General features: G+C 37.1%; 1 protein-coding gene across 1 annotated transcript; it reads left to right on the top strand.

Moving 5' to 3' along the window:
• Positions 1–1,221: 1,221 nt before the first annotated feature.
• LOC131063099 (uncharacterized) lies at positions 1,222–3,669 on the top strand. Its single transcript, XM_057996872.1, has 4 exons — positions 1,222–1,507; positions 1,738–1,804; positions 1,891–2,021; positions 2,323–3,669. The coding sequence occupies exons 1-4, from the start codon at positions 1,402–1,404 to the stop codon at positions 3,312–3,314; spliced, it is 1,296 nt and encodes a 431-aa protein (XP_057852855.1). The 5' UTR covers positions 1,222–1,401; the 3' UTR covers positions 3,315–3,669.
• Positions 3,670–20,024: the final 16,355 nt, after the last annotated feature.

Genomic DNA, 20,024 nt, shown 5'->3' with positions numbered 1-20,024 from the left:
AGCGGTCAGATTTCTTTCAACCGTCTAGCACGGTTTTTTGTCGGTCTTGTAAGTTAAATAAAAATAAAAAATAAATATAATTTAAACAATAAACCTTTTGTAAAAAGATTATTGAATTCTTTGGGAAAATTTAAAAATTTATACTCTTGTAATTATTATTAATTAATAAAACATTCAAATATTATTGAATAGATAATAATTTTTTATTGATACATAATCAAAGAATATCAAGAAGAATAATAATATAATTAGAAGAAGGAAACTACCAAAACAAAACAGATTAAAATGTGTAGAATTTAAGTATTAACATCAGATTTAAATCTTCACATTTGAACACTTCAAATTTTCAAATATCTTTTTTAAAAATTATATTATTTTTTTTATTAAATAAATTTAATGACTTAAAAATAATATTTAAATAATTATTTTTTAAAGAGATATATAAAAACTATCTAATAGATAAAAAAATATAATTAATCATTATAAAAAATATATTGTATAAGTGTAACAGTTTTGTAATTATATCTACATAAATCGCCTTTTAAAGGTGGGGTTCTATGGAGGGGGCTTCCTAAAAAGTAGAGTTCAAGTTCCTAAGATTTTTGAGGAATACTTTTAAGTTGTTACTATCATGAATTTTGTAGTGCCATTGAAACATAAAAGTTTAAGCTCCAAGATTGAAAGACTATTGAAACATACAAGTTTAACTCTCTCGTGAGACATTTTCTAAATTTGTAGTCTTAAAGAATAAGGTCTGTTAGTTTTTAAGAAAATGTAGTCCTAAAAAATAATATATGCTATAGTTTTTAGAAAAATATTTCAATTACTTCTACAATCTAAAAAATGTGAGGTCCTATTTTTTTTAAAAAGATTCTAAATAACTACATAATAATTTTTTTCAAAGCTTTTATTTTCTAAAAACAGATTTCAAATAATATCATAGTAATTTTTTCCTTTCTTTCATGAAACCTCTTCTTCTTTAAAAATAAGAACATGAAAAACCTCAACCTAAATGGGTTATTTTAACTAAAAAATGCTCTAGACTGCCAGCTTGGAGTGTATGTACGTCATCGCTTACAAACATCTCACAGGAAATTTGAGCCTCTTCACCGCAATTCTCATTTGGACAAGTGAACTTAGCACAATAATTACGTAAGTTTAAAGGGACACTCAAGAGCCCTTCAATGTTAATTGCTGTCAAAAGCCCTGTCACACGGCGCAAAGACAGCGAACATTATTTTTCCCGTCAAGTAACACACAGAATAGTCTGAGTTTAGAGGCAAATAGCATCCGCGTCAGATTTACTTGACCCAAACCGTTGTTGATGTCCCTGATTTTATATATTTGTGTTCAGGCATATTATTCTAACAGGATATCATTTTTAAGAAAATCTCAAAAGTTATGAATAGAGAGCACAGAATGGTTAAGGAATACAAATGCAAGTTATGCCGTGAAGTCTTCACGACGCTTTCGGATATTGCAGGACATAAAAAATGCCATAAATCAGGCAAGTTCAGCGAAACTGGATTTTCTATTTTCAGGGAATTCTCATAGAGTGTTATACAGTTATTTGTTGAAGTTAGTAGTAAGACAAGGAACATGTTCAGTGAATTGAGATCCATTTTCATTTTGTCTAGAGTTCTGCTGCACTGATTCTCTATTTTATGATAGATGTTTTACTCGATGTTTATTTTTTAAAATATAACATTTTCGTGAATCTAACTGTGATTTTGACAGATAATTATAGCGATGAAGTCGAAACCGCTTACAATCTTCTTGTAGAGCAGACTCCTTCACCATTTTCGTGAGTACCAGATATGTGACATGATTAAATATTTTGTTTTATTTTCGAAAAATGCAACCTCATTTCTCATTCTTTGAATTTGGAAGAATTGCGGGACCAAGAAATGAATGGCAGGCACGAGGAGGAAGCGGCTATGCTGTTTCGAACCTGCAACCTCCTTTTGCTTTTCTTTATAATGCTCATGGAGAAAAACCAGGGCATTCCACGACATTTACAGGTACGGATGATAATGTTTGAAAGCAGAGTAAGTTCAAAAGTTTGTCACAAATATTTTATATTCTCGATAGGGAATTCCATAATTGGGCAAAACACATCTCCACAATTTCTAAATGATATAGAATTTATTTTGTAGCAGTTGCTCAAATTTCTTTCACAATCTGAAACATTTTACCTCTTTTTGTCTTTGTAATTTTGGTTCCAGTTTAAAAATTTTGGAGATGTGTTTTTTATTCTATTAATCTTTAATATAAATTAAAACTTCTTTTTGTTTGTTTCTCTGTAATTTTTTCTGTTAACAGGGCTAGCTTCGCCTCTATCTCAGCAAGGCAACTTGTACTTAGGCCTATCAAGGGGCAATTTAAACCGATTTTCTTGCAGTGCACCTGGTAAGAGTAAAGGCATCAAATTACGAATCCCACAAGATTATCCTATTATTTATGGCGCTGATACGCTACGATTTCAGCCACAAGATCCTCGGGGTCAGGGATCTGACTTGGATTCAGGTCTATCCCTTGACGTTCACCATAGGGGCAAATTAAACCAAATCGTTACTTACAGAGCACCTGGCAAGGGTAAGGAAATTATCTTAGAAGCGCCACAAAATTATCCTGTTGTTTCCAGCGCTGATACACTACGATTTCTGCCACAACAACAAATCCGACAAGTGCAAAATTATGAGGATCTTTTCAGGAACGACTCTCAGAAATTTCAACAAGAAGAAGATAACGGTTTGATCTATTTCCCTCCTGATAGCATTCAAAATGATATCAGGGAGGTTTCGCTACAATTTCAGCAGCAACGAGATCATAATTCTTCTTCTTCTCATAGCCTTCAGAATCTTCTCAGAGGTGGTGCACAACGATTTCAACAACTGCATCTCAATTCTCCATCTTCACAGAATGTTTTGAGGGACAATTCACAACAATTTCAACAACACAGGAGTCAGTATTTGCCAAATCTTAGGGATGATTTCAAACAATTTAAACAACAGGATCATAATTTTCTACATTCTTCATATGATTCTCTGTTATCAGCGGATCACTTTTTGCAAGATGCTTCTCCTGGTAACCTTGAAGATGTTCTTGGGGTCAGTTCACAACAATTTGAGCAACAATGTGATGACATTTTCCCGTATCTTACAGGTGGCCTTAACAGTATTTTCGAGAATGGTTCACCAGAATCTGAGCAACAGAGGGATCAATATTTGCCCCATAATGTTAACAGAGGCAACTCAAAGCAATTTCAGCAGCCAGGACACAATAACCCTTCTCCTCCTTCGGTTAACAGTTAACCCACAAAACTATAGCGCACACATTCGAATATTTTTCTGTTACGCTTTTTGACTCGCTGTAATGGGTGGGTTGTCAGAATAATCGAATCCACCTGGCATTCTCATGACTATTAAGTTCCCGCGGAAGTATATAAGATTAGGCTTACCGTGTAAGCAAAGTCCATTGTTTGAGAATTATTCCTTACACCTAGTCCAACGATGACAATATTTGAATATCTCACAGCTTAGAAAATGAAGAAATTGCAATGAGACTATGTTATGACCATCATTTCTTTGAGGAGATTTTGTTAAGATTGAAGAGGTTGACAAAATGTGCAATACATTCTTTGCCGGTCGAAAAAATGGAGCCATGGATGCCTGGTCTTAATCCTTTTATAAAAGTTCGTGTTTTTAATTTTTTCAGGATACATTGCAATTTATAACAACTTACGCTGCGAAGAGCAACGGAGATTTTTTTTATTATTGGAAATAAGGAATACATCATGTTAATTAAATCTTAAAAAAATTTGGTTGAGGGTTTATTGTAAAAATTACTCCAATTTTTAAAAGTTCAAATAAAAAATTAAATAACTTTAAGCGTTATAGCTAAAAATAATTATTAAATTATTAAATTTATTATATTATATTAGAAGGTGGTGGTTGATTATTTTAGGCAGAAGAGTAATATAAGTAGAGGTTTATCTAAGTAAGGATTAAGAATACTCTTAAACATTTCAACTATCTGGAACATTTTCAATCTATCAGAGGCACACACACACCTTATTTTGGAAAGTAGAAGGGCTCCTGGAAAGACCAACGACAACCTTGTCATTTGATGTCAAAGTCTAACCCCTCCACTAAGAAGGGGGAGAAAAGAGGTTGTGCTTATGTAAGGACTCTTTCATTGACATATGGGAAGCAATGATCCTTGGGGTGGATTATCCATTGAAACTCTACTCATAGTGCATGGTACATTCCCTTGGTTATTGAGAAGATCTTTGAGGTGTTGCAACTTAAGAGCTAGATTTGAAAATAAGTAGAGTTAAGAATGTTGAATTTATTTTCTCATAGATGTACCGCCTTATTGGTAAAATGACCTATTTATCCTAATGTGTTTCAATTGTACTTAAGCGGCAAAAAATTAGTCAATTGGAAAGAACACATTTTTAGCCAAACATCTTCATAATATGGTTATATCAGACATTAGTGAATCCCACAAGTGACCATCCGTGTCAAGCAAAATCGACATGGCAAGGTGCCTTAGATCTTCCCTTGAGGTAGTAATGGAAGAAATTTTAAGGGGAAAGAAGATGTACACATATTCTCATGACTGTCCTCATGCATGTTGGTGAACAATGATGTTTAAGGTCATATCATATTTAAATTCATATACAATGAAAATAAAATATTGTAACCTCTTGAAGGAAAAATCACATAAAAGGGGTCAAACATCTAACAAGTGAACCTATCACAAAACTTAGATGAAGCATCTATGAGGATACATATATTCCATGCAATAACCTTCATATGGAGTCCTAAAAATAGATCACTATAGATAGCTATCATCATTTTGTTAAGAACAACATTTATCACCTAAAAGAGAATTTAGCATGAAAATGTCAAATAGTGAGATGGAGTAATTCTCATCCCCACTATCTACCATAAGGTGAGTTTTTTCTAAGGTGAACCATGAGATCATTTAGAGGGTTGATCATTACCTTGACTAACTTTTTTCTTATTAGAAATTGGAGACAATCTAGAGCATTATAAAGTGATGAATATACCAAATCTTAATCAATTTATTAATGGGAAATGGATTGAAATGTGATTAGTGTCCGACAACAACTCAATATAGAAAATGTATGAATTTGAGAATCATATAAGGGAGTTCCAACTTTGTGATGGGATGGGGTTTGGGATAGACTAGCCTAGTCTATGCTCTTGGATCCTTTCCTTGGATCACCAGGTGTTCTAACCACCCCTAGGGTCTCTAGGACTTCCTCTGCTTGTGGAATCCCCTGACCTTGCCCAATCCACCCACCAACAACTTGAAAAACTACTCCTAAGGTCTCACCTACTCATGAGATTCAAGGAGCCCTTACTTAGGCTAATAAGGGTTTGGCTTGTTCCACACCTCCCTAGGTCTTAGCAAGGATAGGTTAGGTCTAATACATGGTTTTTCCACCCATTCATGTGCCCCCAAGAGGTTTCAAGCTTCCAACCCCTTACCGATTTCACGATTTTGTGTTTTCCCTACAAAATAGGGCTAAAAGGATTGTGACCAATTAGGCCTCCTATCCAGACTTTTAGGGCTCCCTCTTACAAATGATGAATTTACTTATGAAACTTCCCAAAAGACCTGCCATTCATTTAGCAAGGACTCAAGGATTTTTCAGGTTTTAGGCCTCCAAGTGTCCGTACACTGCCCTAGGTGGATTTTTAGGTTTTTAAGAGGGTTTTTAGGCCTGCCAGGGTCACAGTGTAGGTTTGGTGCTCTTGCCATCTTATCTAGATTGGTGGAAGCTCCTCCTTCACACCAATGGTGATCCACTCACCCCTCTACAACTCCTCCAAAGGGTGCCTCCTCCTCTGACCTTCCTTGGTCTCCAAGACCTCTGCAACTTAACCCTTCCTAGCCGGGCACTGTTCAATCTCGCCTATGAGTGTGTCTTTAGTTGGCCTCCCTGCATCTTCAAGGGCCCTTCTTTCTTTGAAGTATAGTACAAGGTTTGTACTCCCATTCCCCATGGTTTCATGGTGATTCCACAATGGGGAATGGATCTATGAACCCATTGACACAAACCAGTCCAAAACTGTACAGAGAGAAGGCAATTCACAAAATATTTACAAACACACCTTACTTACAAATCAAAACCTAATCTAAATGCTCAAAATGGAAGTAATTACACCATACAAGACACACAATGCAGGTTTGCTCTAAAATCAATCCATTAATGATATTTCTTTACTCCATTTGTGCCGACTGGAAACAAAATTATAGTCACAGTCAAGTCACTTTGCTTGGGCCGTACAACATCTGACATCCAACCCTTATCTTAGGGTTTGAAACTACTTATACTACCCTTTCCTCAGTCTATGTGCCCATATTAGGGTTGTCCACACTTAAACTAAAGATTTTGACCACTAGGTGGAAAAGTTGCTTGACAACTTTTAAAAGTTGTCATGCAACTTTTGCAACTTTTGAGCAACTTCCTCAATGTTGCTTTTCTTGACTCCTATACCCACATTGGGCTAACCTAAGGACACCACCATTCTAAGAAGGACCCTAAACACCTCAAAGGCACACATACCCTCTACTTTCAAGAAAAGCTCAATTTTGACTCATGACCCTAGGACCTCAACTAGGACCTAAACTAGACCCAATGAGCACATGGCTCTTATTGTATATACAATGGCTTCTTAAAGAAGCAAGAACACAATCAAAAGAAAATGGTGGGAGCCCTTTGAAGGGTGCTCCTGCACCATACACCCCCTTTGCAACAAACTAAGGAATTAGGGGAGTGAGAAGAGCCGGATCAATGCCAAGCTTCTTGAACTTGATCTCTTCAACCCAAGTAGCTTCAGATATTGGTTGATATGCCCATTTCACCAAGTGCTCCATGTAGACCTGGTGTCTAGTAGACTTCTTCACCCTTGACTCCAAGATGTCCTCTGCTACAGGCTGCTTCACTTGAGGTAAAGCATTCACATCCAAGTCTTGCAATACCTTGGCTTGATTCTTAGTTTGCCTTGCTATCTCACCCTTATACATTATCAGATCAGCAACATTGAAGACTGGTGAAATGACTAAATCTGAAGGAAGATCAACCTTGTAGGCATTTTCACCATATTTTGACAGAATTCTACAAGGTTCTACCCTTTTCATTTGCAGTGTAGTAGGCTTACCACTTTGCATTCTGGCTTTGCTCAGATGGACCATCACATAGTCACCCACCTTGAATTGAACCTCTCTCCTTTTCTCATCCATTTTTGCTTTTAGTTTTTGAGTGGATTCAAGGATGACTTTCTTAACCTGCTCTTGGACTTCCTTGATGGTTTGAGTGAAGTCCTCTGCTTGCCCACTCTTCATCTCCATGGAACCAAGTTCCCTGAGTTCACACACTCCTCTTGGATGTCTACCATAGACAACCTCAAAAGGACTTCTTCCAGTGGTCCTATTTACACTGTCATTATATGCATACTCTGCTTGAGGAATGATTAGATCCCATGTCTTCCCATACTCCTTAGTTAAACACCTCAACAAATTGCCTAACACCCTATTGATGACTTTAGTTTGTCCATCAGTTTGTGGATGGTAAGCTGAGCTAAATGACAGATTAGTTCCTAGTCTCCTCCATAAAGTTTGCCAAAAATGGCCCATGAACTTGTTGTCCCTATCTGAAACAATGCTTAAAGAAAGTCCATGAATCCTAACAATCTCCTTAAAGAAGAGATGTGCAACATAGCTAGCATCATGTGTGGTTTTACATGGAATGAAATGGCTCATCTTGGAAAATCTATCTACTACCACATAAATGTTGTCCATACCTGTCTTTGTCTTGGGAAGTCCTACTACAAAGTCCATGCTTACACATTCCCAAGGCCTATTTGGGACCGGCAATGGTTGATAGAGACCAGCATTGCTTGATCCTCCTTTTTCTCTTTGATACACACCACATTGCTCCACATACCTTTTCACATCTCTTGGCAACTTGGGCCAATAGTAGTACCTCTATACTAAATCCAAGGTTTTGTTGACTCCAAAGTGTCCACTTAAACTGCCATTGTGTTTTTCTTGGATGAGGTTTTCCCTCATGGATCCTCTTGGCACACACAACTGATTACCTTTGAACAAGAGACCATTTTGGAGAGTGTAATCTGCATACTCACCATGGAAATGGTTCTCAAACTCCTTGCAAACCTTGTAGGCTGATGAGAAGTCTTCATCTCCTTCATAGAGGTCCTTGAAACCTTCTATTCCTATGCTCTGCAACTGTAACTCTTGAACTATCAACAACTTCCTGCTTAAAGTATCTGCTACCTTGTTGAGTTGCCCCTTTTTATGCTTGATGGTGAAGGTGAAGGATTGGAGGTATTCCATCCATTTCAAATGTCTATTGCTAAGCTTCTCTTGAGTGTTAATGTAACTCAACGCCTGGTTATCTGTGAACACCACAAATTCCTTTGGGAGTAGGTAATGCCTCCATTTATTTAGAGACTGCACTAATGCATACAACTCTAGGTCATAGGCTGAGTACTTCTTCTTTTCTTCATTGAACTGTTCACTGAAAAATGCCACAGGTCTTCCCTCTTGACTCAACACACCCCCTACTGCGATTCCACTTGCATCACACTCCAATGTGAATAGCTTGTCAAAAGTAGGTAGGAGAAGGATAGGTTTTGTGGCTACTTCTTGCTTCAATAATTGAAATGCTTTATCATCCTGCTTAGTCCATTTGAACTTAGTTTTAAGGCCTCCTTTTATGGTGTTAAGGACTAGTGCACATATGCCACTGAATTTCCTCGCAAACTTTCTATAGAATTGGGCTAAACCATGGAAACTCCTAACTTCAGTCCCTGTTCTAGGGGCAGGCCAATTCAAGATTGCCTCCACTTTGCTTGGATCCATCTTCAAGGTTCTCTTAGACACCACAAATCCTAAGTAGACCAGCTCTTGCTTCAAGAAGTCACACTTCTCTAGGTTGATTGATAACTTCTCTTCATGCAACCTCTCTAAGACTAACCTCAAATGCTCAAGGTGCTCCTCTTTGGTTTTGCTATAGATGAGAATGTCATCTAGGTACACCACCATAAACTTGTCTGTGAAGTCTTTCAACACCTTATTCATCAACCTCATGAAGGTGCTTGGGGCATTGGTGAGTCCAAATGGTATCACAAGCCATTCATACAATCCCTCTGTGGTTTTGAAAGCAGTCTTCCACTCATCTCCCTCCTTAATTCTAATCTAGTGATAACCACTTTTAAGGTCCAACTTGGTAAAATACATAGCACCTCCTAAACAGTCCATCAAATCCTCTATTCTATGAATAGGAAACCTATACCTTATGGTGATCCTATTGATTGCCCTTGAATCAGTGCAAAGTCTACACTTGCCTCCCTTCTTTGATGATAGCACTACCGGGACTGCACATGGGCTGATGCTCTTCTTGATTAGTCCTTGTTCCAATAACTCCTACACTTGCCTTGCTACCTCCTTGTTTTGGTAAGGTGTGAGCTTATATGCAACTTTGTTAGGTAGGGATGCACCGGGAACAAAGTCTATTTGATGGCTTATAGACCTTCTTGGTGGGAGTGTTGCAGGTGCTCCATCACTCACTATGTCCTTATACTCTTGCAACATTTGCTTCACCTCCTTGGGTACCTCTGTCTGCAACTTGTCTTCCTCCTCCTTTGGTTTCACAAAGATAGCACACCTTACTGTCTCCTCCTCATGTAGCAAGTGTAAGAACTCTTTACCATTAGCCAATAAGACACTAGGTGTTTTTGAGGTTCCCTCTTCATTCTCTGTCAAAGACTGAATCTTAAAGGTTTTGCTGTCCTTCTTGAAGGAAATGGAGTTCTCCTCTCCATCATAGATCACCTTCCTATCAAATTGCCAAGGTCTACCTAGTAATAGGTGACATGCATCCATGGGCAATACATCGCAAAGTATCTTATCCTTGTATCCTCCAATTGAGAACTCTACCCAAGTTTGTTCATTGACTAGCACACTCTGCTCTTGATTCAACCATGCCACCTTATATGGGTTAGTGTGGGATATCCTTATGAGTTTCAACTTCTTGGTTGCCTCTGATATTATGTTATCAGTTGACCCTGAATCAACTATCACCTTGCAAACTTTACCAAGGATCTTGCATCTCACCCTAAACAATGCTCTCCTATGCTTAGGTTCATTCTTAATTGGCTGTCTTATCAAAACCCTATTGAACATTAGATTTTCTCCAATCTCTGATTCAATATGGTCCACCTTAGGTGTCTTTCTTCTTGAATAGTCTTCATGTGCATAAGCAACCCTCTTTCCACTGTTTGATGATGTAGGCTTGTCAGGGCATCTATAGGCTGGGTGTCCCAATTGTCCATAGTTGTAACATTTCATAGTTGCAAAGTAGGAGTTACCCCTGCCGGTACCTTACCCTTACTTGGACCACCTTGTGCCCCTCTTCCTCTAGAATGGCCTCCTCTGAGATTGGTTTCACTGCTATGTTCAGTCAACTTGGCTTCTCCTTGGTTCCTTTGCTCATTTGCCTTTCTTTGGTAACCACCTCGGTGATTCATTTGATCTCTACCTCTGCCTCTACCCCTGTTATTAGAGTCTCCTTTCCTTTTGTTCCTCTCTTCCACCTTGGTAGCAAGCTGATGACATTTTTGGATAGTGGTAGGAGTCCATAGGCTTATCTCCTCTTGAATGTTCCACTTTAGGCTGCTTAGATACCTAGCCACCTTGATAGGTTCATCTTCTTGGACTTTGGATCTAAGACAGAGCTTTTGAAATTCTTTGGTGTAGGAGGTCACATCAAGGTCTTTTTGCTTCAATCCTTGTCTCTTCTTATGAAGTTGGACTTCATAATCCTCTGGTAAGTAGTTCTCCTTGATCTTACTCACCACGGCCTTCCAATTTGCAATAGGTAGCTTCCCCATGCCAACTCTCTCTTCTTGCAAGTACTTCCACCATGTCAAAGTTGCTCCCCTTAGTCTTGATTTGGCAACCTTAACCTTTTGAGCTTTTGTTACTCCTTTGCACTCAAAGTGGTTCTCCATACCCTTGATCCATTCCATGACAGTGTCTATGTCCATCCTTCCACTGAAATGTGGCAATCCTTCAAAAGCTTTGGTGTTCAAAGCCTTAATAGCCTTTGCAAATGGTTCTTCATTGAACAAGGGATTTGGTTCAGGTATAATGTCATCTATGTCTATAGTTTTCTTGCCTTTATCCTTGGTGTCTTCACCCCAAGGTCCTTGTGTCCTCTGATCCACCACTTCCTGCAGCTTATCCCTTATCTCGCTCATAGCTTCTTCAAGGAGTCTATTCTTCTCCTTCTGCTCTTCTACCTCCCTAGCCAGCTCTGCATTAGTGACCATTCTGCTCTCCCCTACCGATTCACCAGTATATAGAGACATGCACGGTCCACCAAATCTTTAACTTGCTAAGATACCAATCTGATGGGATGGGGTTTGGGATAGACTAGCCTAGTCTATGCTCTTGGATCCTTTCCTTGGATCACTGGCTGTTCTAACCACCCCTAGGGTCTCTAGGACTTCCTCTGCTTATGGAATCCCCTGACCTTGCCCAATCCACCCACCAACAACTTGAAAAACTACTCCTAAGGTCTCACCTACTCATGAGATTCAAGGAACCCTTACTTAGGCTAATAAGGGTTTGGCTTGTTCCACACCTCCCTAGGTCTTAACAAGGATAGGTCAGGTCTAATACATGGTTTTCCACCCATTCATGTGCCCCCAAGAGGTTTCAAGCTTCCAACCCCTTACCGATTTCTCTATTTTGTGTTTTCCCTACAAAATAGGGCTACAAGGATTGTGACCAATTAGGGCTCCTATCTGGACTTTTAGGGCTCCCTCTTACAAATGATACATTTTCTTGTGAAAATTCCTAAAAGACCTGCCATTCATTTAGCAAGGACTCAAGGATTTTTCAGGTTTTAGGCCTCCAAGTGTCTGTACACTGCCCTAGGTGGATTTTAAGGGTTTTAAGGGTTTTTAAGAGGGTTTTTAGGCCTGCCACGGTCACAGTGTAGGTTTGGTGCTCTTGCCACCTTTTCTGGATTGGTGGAAGCTCCTCCTTCACACCAATGGTGCTCCACTCACCCCTCTACAACTCCTCTAAAGTGTGCCTCCTCCTCTGACCTTCCTTGCTCTCCAAGACCTCTGCAACTTAACCCTTCCTAGTCGGGCACTGTTCAGTCTCATCTAGGAGTGTGTCTTTAGTTGGCCTCCTTGCATCTTCAAGGGCCCTACTTACTTTGAAGTATAGTACAAGGTCTGTACTCCCATTTCCCATGGTTTCATGGTGATTCCACAATGGGGAATGGAGTTATGAACCCATTGACACAAACCAGTCCAAAACTGTACAGAGAGAAGGCAATTCACAAAATATTTACAAACACACCTTACTTACAAATCAAAACCTAATCTAAATGCTCAAAATGGAAGTAATTACACCATACAAGACACACAATGTAGGTTTTCTTGAAAATCAATCCATTAATGATCTTTCTTTACTCCATTTGTACCGACTGGTAACAAAATTGCAGTCACAGTCAAGTCACTTTGCTTGGGCCGTACAACATCTGACATCCAACCCTTATCTTAGGGTTTTCAACTACTTATACTACCCTTTCCTCGGTCTATGTGCCTATATTAGGGTTGTCCATGCTTAAACTAAAGATTTTGACCACTAGGTGGAAAAGTTGCTTGACAACTTTTAAAAGTTGTCATGCAACTTTTGCAACTTTTGAGCAACTTCCTTAATGTTGCTTTTCTTGACTCCTATACCCACATTGGGATAACCTAAGGACACCACCATGCTAAGAAGGACCCTAAACACCTCAAAGGAACACATACCCTCTACTTTCAAGAAAAACTCAACTTTGACTCATGACCCTAGGACCTCAACTAGGACCTAAACTAGACCCAATGAGCACATGGCTCTTATTGTATATACAATGGCTTCTTAAAGAAGCAAAAACACAATCAAAAGCAAATGGTGGGAGCCCTTTGAAGGGTGCTCCTGCACCACTTTGGAAAATAAGCCTTGAGATGACAAAAATTGAGTGATTCAGCTTTGTATGAGCCTAGAGGACGAGTGATTGACTAATTTTTGTAAATGTAGTGATGGATTTTGTGAATAGTGTCAAGAAAACCAATGATGGATTTTAGCTATGATCCAATACCTATCCATATTTGTCAAAGAAAAAGCATTAGAGGATAAGTTGGTTTTTTCATTGGAACACGGAGGAATCTCTACTGTTATGATTAGGATATTGACACTTGAAATAGTATTGTTCGAAATCATACTCACCTTCTATCAAAATTGAAGGGATCCAACTTGAATCTCAAACAATTGCTCTGCATTAATTGTGAGATCCTCTTTGAGACATGCCTATTCGTAAGGATGGGTATAAAATCTATGTTGAGCTTGTGCTGTATATAAAGAACCATAGTGACTAGATAATTTCCTCATGAAAATCCTACAAATTAATGGGTAGATTGAGATCTCAACCAAGAGATGCACTTCAAGTGAGGCTTTCTCTAAAACTCAAAAGGCCTGGGTCAAGTAAAGTAACAACAAAAGGTTGTGTTGTGCATGAATCTACTTTGGCTTCTTGAACAAAAAGGAAAATATTTTTTACATGATTTTGAATGCCTACAAAATTAATGTCATCAGGCTCCCAAACACTCTTAACAAAAATATACTTTAAGAAAATACAACCAACATAATTAATAGTTAAATTATTATTTTAATTTATAATTGACATTCAAAATTTGCAATATCAATATTGATAAATACATGAACACACATGGACATGATTAGGGGAGAGGGACCAATAGGTGATAGGAGACCAATACATGCTATGGTAGTTGGACAAAATGGGACCAATAGTGGTACCCTAAAAATGTCATGTTAATGCTTATTCTCAAAAAAATACCTCTAAAATTCAAAAAATAAACAATCATGTAATGCCACATTGGCATACAAGTAAACATTACTTAGAGAACACCTGTTGGTCTTATCACATTTTGGGACCATTTTGGACACCTTCACGCAAAATGCATGTTGATGTGGCATCATATTTGGTCAATCGACTTGGAAACAATTTTTTAAAGTAAGGGACTTGACAAGTCAACTATTATGCAAAATTGAGAGAAATTTGAAATATCGCTCAGATAGAAAATTGACAAACATGAAACCAAGGTGCACAGGTCTAAATTTTGTTACAATTTTTGCCTTTCTTGAATATCATGTTACTTTTGCAACTAGTTGCTTGTGTTTTTTATGATAAAGCAACCAAAACAAGGGGGCTGACTCAGAATGCACAGTAAGCCTCAAACAAAAACCAATTGCAGCAATAGGATAACCCAAGATTGATAACAATCTCGTCCAAATAGCAACTAAAACAATAGATAACAAAAAAGAAACTAACCTTAAACCATCTATCCATAGAGATAAGCATATTGTTCAGACTATAAAAACTAAAGAAAGTAGAAAGAGTCTTGACAAGCCTCATATGGCTAATAAAGAAATTAAACTTAACAGGGATCCAACCGATCCAGCAACTAAAACTATAACGAAAAAGGAAAACATCAACCATTAGTCATTTTTTCCAGCTCCCATGTGCTGGGAGAGAAGAAGTCTGGTCTAATCTTCAACCAGGAATTCAAATAGTTCCTTCATGGTGTCACCTTCCAGCCCACCTTGTTTCACTTTTTCCTGGTGCAACAGGGACATTGAAGTGGCTGAGGAGTGCATGACTTTAATGGCAAATTTCGCAATTTTGTTGACATGGGAATCCAGGTAGTCCAGCTTCTTCTTCACACCGTTCATCCTCAAAGATAGCATTACATCCCGCACAATGCATCACCTCCTCCTTCTCTCCACCTTCAACAACAGTCTGACCGCCCTCAGACTTTCTCTCATCCTCCTCAGAGATCTGATTATGCGGGGGAAGTGGTAGAAACAGGGAAGGTGTTCTTATTATCATCCCTCAGACTTGCTTGTGTTACTATTAAAGAAATTTCGAGAAAGCCTGAAGTCCTATAAAAATTGTTTCAGCATTTTAAAATTGAAAAATTAAACCGTTGTGAAGAAAATTAAGAACACAACGGCTAATTCTGTTGGACTGACAAAATCTATTTCAAATTCGAATAATTCAACACAGCTACCGATGGGACAGATATTTGAAATCCTCCTCCGTAAGTAGCTGTCAAATCGTATCTGTCCCTGTGCGCCTGGCACAGTTATCAATCATATTTTTCCCGTCAAGTAACAAAGACTGTAGATGCCGAATTATAAAGTGAATTGCATCCCTGTCAAATCTGCTGAACCTTTTATATATTGTTTTCGCTGTGCCTCATTATCAATAATCATAATAGCTTGCTGAATTCTGAGTATTAGAAACGCCTTTTCTTCCATCACGATATCAATTCGAGGAAAATTTCAACAATGTGAAGCGAGAGAACAGAGTGTTTTACCAACATTGATGCGGGTTTTGCGCAAAGATTTCAAGATACCAGTCGCTATAGATTAGGCAAGTGCGGGGAAACTTAATTTTCTATTTGTAGAGAATTCCTTTGGACTGTAATACAATTCTTTCTTGAAGTTAAAGTAAAAGTAGAAACATTGTTTAGTGCGGTGAGATTATTTTTTCTTGAACTCAACTGTATCAAATTCATTTTACTTTAAAGATTTGGAGCTAAATTTAAGTCTTGGATCCTCGAGAGATGTTTTAATCAATGTTTTATTTCGGCAATATTATGTTTTAATGAATCTATATGTGATTTTAACAGAAATAGCTCAGGAAGAACATGAGGAGCCCTAGGTTTTTGTTTAAAAGTATCATCAAGATTCCTTACAGTTTCCGTGAGTAATACAGAATCATTATGCTTAATTTTTTTTGTTTATTAATTTCAAATGGAATCTCATTTCTTTATCTGTTTAACTCGGCAGAATTGCGGGGCCTAAGTTCCTAACAGTGCAGGGTAGGGGTAGGAGGAGGAAACAACCATGGTGTTTCGAGCCTGAAACCTCCTTTTTGTTTTCCTTCTTAGTGTTCTCATGGAGAAAGGCCAGGACCTTCTACTGAATTACAGGTGCGGTTAAGAATTTTTGAAAGTAGGTTAATTTCGAAAATTTTCTCACAAATAAATAATTTACGTTCTGGATAGGGATATATTCAGAGTTGGACGAAATATATTGTCCTCGATTTCTATATATTACCTTTTTTTTTCTCTTTCATTAGATATGCAAAAGAATTCTTGCAAATTAGAATGACTTATGAGTATTTTCTCTATATTTGTCACCGCTTTACTCAAAAAAGTTTAAAACCCAAGATCTTTGTAGCTCAATGTATGTTTTCTTCCTTTTAAGTATTTATGTTTTCAAGGCTGGTTCCACCTCAGCCTCGGGGATCCAACATTTTTGTGTGTCTATCTCGCGAAACAAAGAATTGAAAAACAGAGTCTCACATAGTAAATTAACAGATAAACAGAGAATTTAAAAACAGTGTGTCACATAGTAAATTAACAGAGATCCTAATCTTTTAGATTTTCCATAGTTTTAACATAACCTTACATAGATAAACCAAGAGAGCTGCTGCTCTTTACACAGATTTTCGGATACAGTTGTATAAAAATTAAACTTAAAATTCTGTTTAAAAAAACATATGGACAGAGCTTCATTTTTTAATATATACTCCTTTGTTTTAACAGAGCCCACTTAGTAAATATAGCAGCACACATAATGATGAGAGAAACTAAGTGCAAGGCTTCAAATTATCTACACATCAGTAAATCATATTCATCTAGCTAATATTGCAGAGGTATATATTATCCTCGATTTCTATATATTAGGGATTTATTCAGAGTTGGACGAAGTAAATTGTCCTCGATTTCTATATATTACTTTTTCTTCCAAAAAAAAGTGTTGTAAATTGGAATGACTTATGAGCATTATCCCTATATTTGTCACCGCGTAACTCAAAAAATTTAAAAACCTAAGATCTCTGTAGCTCAATGTATGTTGGCTTCCTTTTAGATATATCTGTTTCCAAGGCTGGTTCCGCCTCAGCCTCAGGGATCCAACTTGCGTGTGTTTACCTCGAGATCTTTAATACATTTGCTTTATAAGAAAATCAGAGAATTGAAAAACAGAGTCTCACATAGTAAATTAACAGAAATTCTACTCTTTTTTATTTTCCTTAGTTTTGGCATAACCTTACAGAGATAAACCAAGAGAGCTGCTGCTCTTCACACAGATTCTCAGATACAGTTCTATTAAAAGTAAACCTAAAATTTGTTGCCCTTTTTTTTTTTTGCTTGTCCTTGATGACAAAAGTGTTCTTTGTTTTGTGCACGCACTTTTTGTCTTGGCATGTGACTTTGACAGCAGTCAAACACTTATTCATTTTGATGACATGGTAATCCACTCAAGCACTTAATGATGAGTCAGTGGCAATCCACCTGAGTCAGTGGCAATCCATGTGGGCAGTGACACTTGAAAACGTATCTTATTATTATGTTTTTTCACGGACTTCAAATATCATTCATTATGTCTTGGGGTTCGAATAAAAGCTTTTAGGGTAAACAAAAGAGTTTTTTTTGTTGAACGATGGAAACCTTTATGTAGCGCCACCATGTTTTTTATTGTGGTAGTTACAGGTGGATTCATTGGAAGTTTCTCCTTGTGGGTTTGGAGTATGTCGGGTTATTTGCTATGCAGATTCGAATGGAGACATTTTTTGGCCGCATTTCATGGAGGTATTTGCAGATTTTCAGGGATATTTTTCTAGGTTTTACAATTCACCTTCTTCAGGTATTATCATTCACATTTCTCTTTCTTAGCTTACAGTTTTGCATGAAAGATAAAAGAAAAATGAAACGAAAAGATTGTTTATTTCAATTTGAAGGAAAACGGTTTATAGTTTTCGAGAAAGGGAAAATGTTTACTATAGATTGGTTATGGTTACTTTCAGTTAAAGAAATGAAAGAAGTTAGTTTTATTTTGGGATTCAAAAACAAAATACTTCTGCAAATTATGTGTATGATTGAAACCCTAACTAGGGTTTAGGTACCCTAGTTCGAGGGTATCCTCTGAAGTTTACAACTGGCTTCGTTATTTAAACGAAAATATGAGACATTACCTCTGTGAGGAGATATAGCAGAAAAACATTTTTCATGAAATATATTGTTTTTATTTGGGATACATGACTTTGGTTTTTATAACAGAGGTATAACACTGTTTCATACAGTGAGTATTGAAATTGGTATTATTTTAAAAAGAACTTAAATTTGTTTTGTATTCAATTGTGGTCGTGGAACTGCAAGTAAATATGCAGTTTTAAAATCATTGGTGAATACAAATATAGACTTGGCTATTGGTTTGAGGTGTTGAGTTGATCTCCACCATTGTAGTCAGTTGATGATTGAGTTGAAATAAAGCAAGCAGGTTTGAGTGGTTTTTTTTATACCCCATGAGGGTTTTTCCACTCAGGAAAATTGTGTGTTATGTGATGCCAATTTATACTCAGATTGTGTTGCTTAAAAGTTCAAGTTTTTCATTCTATTGTAAGTTAAATCTGGTTCATGCATTGCTCTGATACTTTGTCATTGTTTCTATTTGTTCAAATAGTCAAAGAGTCCATCTGTTTAAAACTTTCATTCAAAGTATGATGTTTGAATGTTAAAGACAAGTTAAATCTGCATTTTGAGAAGTTTAAAGTTTTTTTTTGTTTGAAAAAGCATTATAAGATTGTTCACTCAGAATTAATTGAACAATCTGAATTCATGCTTTCAATAAGTTAAGCTACATATCATTTTGTTAAATGTTCACTCTGCTTCATCATTTCATTCATTTAGTCCAAGGTCAATTTGTTATAATCTTGCAATCAAACCATAAAAATTTAAAAGTTATATCACTCTGATTCACCCCCCCCCCCCTCGCCCCCTCTTAGAGTGTTTCCACTTCCAACAAGTGGTATCAGAGCTTAGGGTCCTGCATGGTTAGGTCTTTCCTAGGATAGATCCTGGTTTGTTTTGGAAGTTTTTTTTATCATGTCTCATATTCAAGAGGGGTCTTCTGTTACGAGAGCTCCATTATTTGATGGAACTGATTATGTATTCTGGAAAATCAGAATGGAAACATATCTGCTTTCATTAGACCTTGATGTATGTAATATTGTTTGTAGTAAGTACTCAGTACCTGCTACTATACCTACAGATCCTGATGAAAAAAAACAATATGAAATGAATGCTAGAGCCAAACATGCTATTTTGTGTGGGTTGACCAAAGATGTCTTTGTTAAAATCATGCATTGCAAATCTGCACATGAGATTTGGGAAAAACTTGAAAACACTTATCAAGGTAATGAAAAGGTCAAACAGTCTAAAATACTCACCCTCAAAACTCAGTTTGAGGAAATGAGAATGAAAGATGATGAAAAAGTTGCAGAATACTTTCTACAGATTGATGAAGTTGTAAATGGGATGAGAGGATTAGGTGAAGAGGTTGATGAATTCATAGTGGTTAAGAAAGTGATTAGAACCCTATTGCCTAAATATGAAACTAAAGTCTCTGCTCTTGAAGAAAAGAAAAATTTCAATAAACTTACTCTAGATGATCTTCAAGGAACCTTGACCACATTTGAAATGAGAACAATTAAAGCTGACAATGCTAGTTCATTGTTAAAAGAGTCTGCCTTCAAAACAGAGAAGAAAGAGGATGTGATTAGTGAATCTGAATTATTTGATTCCTTAGAGGCTCTCTTAGTAAGAAAACTCAAAAGGAAATACAGAAGCAAGTTGCCTCTGAAATGCTTTGCTTGTGGCAAAGCTGGTCACTTTGCAGCCCAATGTCCTCATGCTGAACTAAACAATGATGATGATCAAAATGAAAAACATTATAAGAAAAAGGCTTTCAGTCCTAAGAAGAAATTCAACTTTAACAATTTTAAAAAGAAAAAGAGTCTATTCAGCAAAGAA

The sequence above is a fragment of the Cryptomeria japonica genome, chromosome 11 (genome assembly GCF_030272615.1).
Source record: "Cryptomeria japonica chromosome 11, Sugi_1.0, whole genome shotgun sequence".
NCBI lineage: Eukaryota > Viridiplantae > Streptophyta > Pinopsida > Cupressales > Cupressaceae > Cryptomeria > Cryptomeria japonica.
The sequence above is the reverse complement of the archived record's forward strand: the minus strand, read 5'-3'. Positions and strand labels throughout refer to the sequence as shown.